General features: G+C 44.6%; 1 protein-coding gene across 1 annotated transcript in view; it reads right to left on the reverse strand.

Annotated features, from left to right (window-relative positions):
• Nucleotides 1–470: 470 nt before the first annotated feature.
• The window catches only part of LOC106534633 (phenylalanine--tRNA ligase, mitochondrial), a gene marked incomplete at both ends in the record, with an annotated part of 4,358 nt that continues 2,572 nt past the window's right edge, over nucleotides 471–2,256 (reverse strand). Inside the window, 1 exon segment of the mRNA XM_014031330.1 lies at nucleotides 471–646. Coding sequence (XP_013886784.1) covers nucleotides 471–646 — 176 coding nt within the window.

Here is a 2,256-nt window from a genome sequence, read left to right on the forward strand (position 1 = left end):
CACACACACACACACACACACACACACACACACACACACACACACACACTTCCTAAAAATGAGACGTCACCAGCAGCTCTGCAGATCAGAGGTGTTCACCAAGGACAGCTGAGTGTGTTTCTGTTTATTGTCTTTTACAGCAAAAACAACTGTGCAAACAGGAGTGTGTGTGTGGGTCTGTGTGTGTGTGTGTGTGGGGGGGCTCTGTGTGGGTCTGTGTGTGTGTGTTCATTAAATCTGATGACTACCAGCAGCTTCACAAGAGAGAGAATGACCTTTAACTGAACCCAACCCAGCCCTGATGGTCTGACCCTGCAGAGTCACCTTCAGAGTCCTGGACCTCAGAGGGGCTACAGGGACTAGAAGGACTGGAGTGACTGGAGGGACTGGCGTTGGACTGAATCAGACCTACATGTGATCCTGATAGAGTTTGATAACTGATCAGGACTTTAAAGTCCAGGTTTTCTTACTTCGGATGTTGGAAGGTGTCCACGAGGGAGACCTTCTCCACCAGGTCTCCTCCGACTGATCGCACCAACTCGTAGAAATCGTTGTCAGTGAAGCTCTGTTCGTCCGGCTGGCTGTCTCTGGTGTCCGGTAACCAGAAGGAGATGTCGTTGTAGAGCGCAGGATACCTGCTGAGAGGCTGGAATCAAAAATAAAACATTTAAAGATGGTTAAAGAGGAATGGTTCAATGTACTGTAGCTGAGACCTGCACCGGTGCAACAACACAACCACATCATCTGCAAACAAGTTTACAGACCAAACCAGGTCACCTCTAAGATCCTGTCCATGTCCTGTCAGGACAAATGTCTCATGTTGGTGCTTCAAGGACTGGAACCTGAAACCCTGAACACCTGCAGACCCCTCAGAGGAGTACCTCAGGGGTAAACCTTCTTCAGACCATGGATAGACCTTGTAGATCTGGTCAGACCTTTACTTGAGTGTAAAGGTCCTCTCACCTTTAAATTTTAAATCTATTTAGAAAAATCATCTTTTCTTCCTCAAACTACAGAACTTTCCTCCAAAATACCAAACATTTGTCCAGTTTCTGACCTGAAGTCACTATTTCATGAAGTTCATGGTCTTCCCTCCAGTAAAAAGACTTTTTTCAGCTGCAGGGTTGCCTCTGCTGTCTGCACAGTTTACGCTGCTCCTTCTGGGTAAACCGGGCTGATTACAGCTGGATCTGAGGGGCGGAGCCCAGGAGAGCTGCTCTGACCTGGGTCTCTGAAGGAACTGAGTTCATCAATAAAGCTGAAGAGGACTGAGAAGTGGACAGCAGACAACACACTGACTTCAGACGTTACTCTTATTTTATTTCTCCAAACCATCAGACTCCTTCTTTATCCTCTTGTTTTTCCTTTCAGCATCTTTTTTATTGTCACTTTTCTTTCTATGAAGTATTTTATTCCATAATTTTTTTGTCTTTCTGCCATTCTTACGTCTTTCCTCCTCCCTCCCCCTCATCTCGTTCTCCTCTCTGCCCTCCAACCGTCACTTGAAATGTTCTTCATTAGTGAAGACGAGAGTCCACAAAAAGCACCTTTAGCAGGGGGCGGGCTAACCGCTGACTGAACTCTTTGACGGCGTGTTATCGTGCAACGCCGATGATGGTGGCGGGGTCACAGGAAGTGACTGGTACCGGCTGGTGTGGGAACCCCCCACCCCCCAATCAAAATGTTTTATACATGAAGTCAAAAGACAAGAACAAACACAAATCTAAAGAATGAAAGGAGAGAGTGTAAAAACCAAACATCAAAACGTTGCAGGTTAGATGTTGGAGTATTTGTTCTGGTTAAAGATGGAGGAGACAGAGTTTATTAGAATCTCATCAAAAAAACATATTTTTATCTCTTTTAATTAGTTGAACTGATGAAAAATAGCAATGATAAAATAGTCTGACAGGCTCCAAACAAGGTGATTTTTAAAACTCTGATGATGAATAAAGGATGATTTATCTCAGCTGTTTGATGGATTTGTTCCAGTTTCTTAAAGACGTGGCTTTCACATACCGGTACTGTTTATGTGCTGGAGAGACATGTCGAGGACACTACATGTCCTGTTTAACTGGACCTGACCTGTGGTAGTTGAGTGGTTGTTTGTTGGTAGTTGAATGGTTGTTTGTTGGTAGTTGAATGATTGTTTGTTGGTAGTTGAGTGGTTGTTTGTTGGTAGTTGAGCGGTTGTTTGTTGGTAGTTGAGTGGTTGTTTGTTGGTAGTTGAGCGGTTGTTTGTTGGTAGTTGAGTGGTTG

The sequence above is a fragment of the Austrofundulus limnaeus genome, unplaced genomic scaffold (assembly GCF_001266775.1).
Source record: "Austrofundulus limnaeus strain Quisiro unplaced genomic scaffold, Austrofundulus_limnaeus-1.0 Scaffold1227, whole genome shotgun sequence".
NCBI lineage: Eukaryota > Metazoa > Chordata > Actinopteri > Cyprinodontiformes > Rivulidae > Austrofundulus > Austrofundulus limnaeus.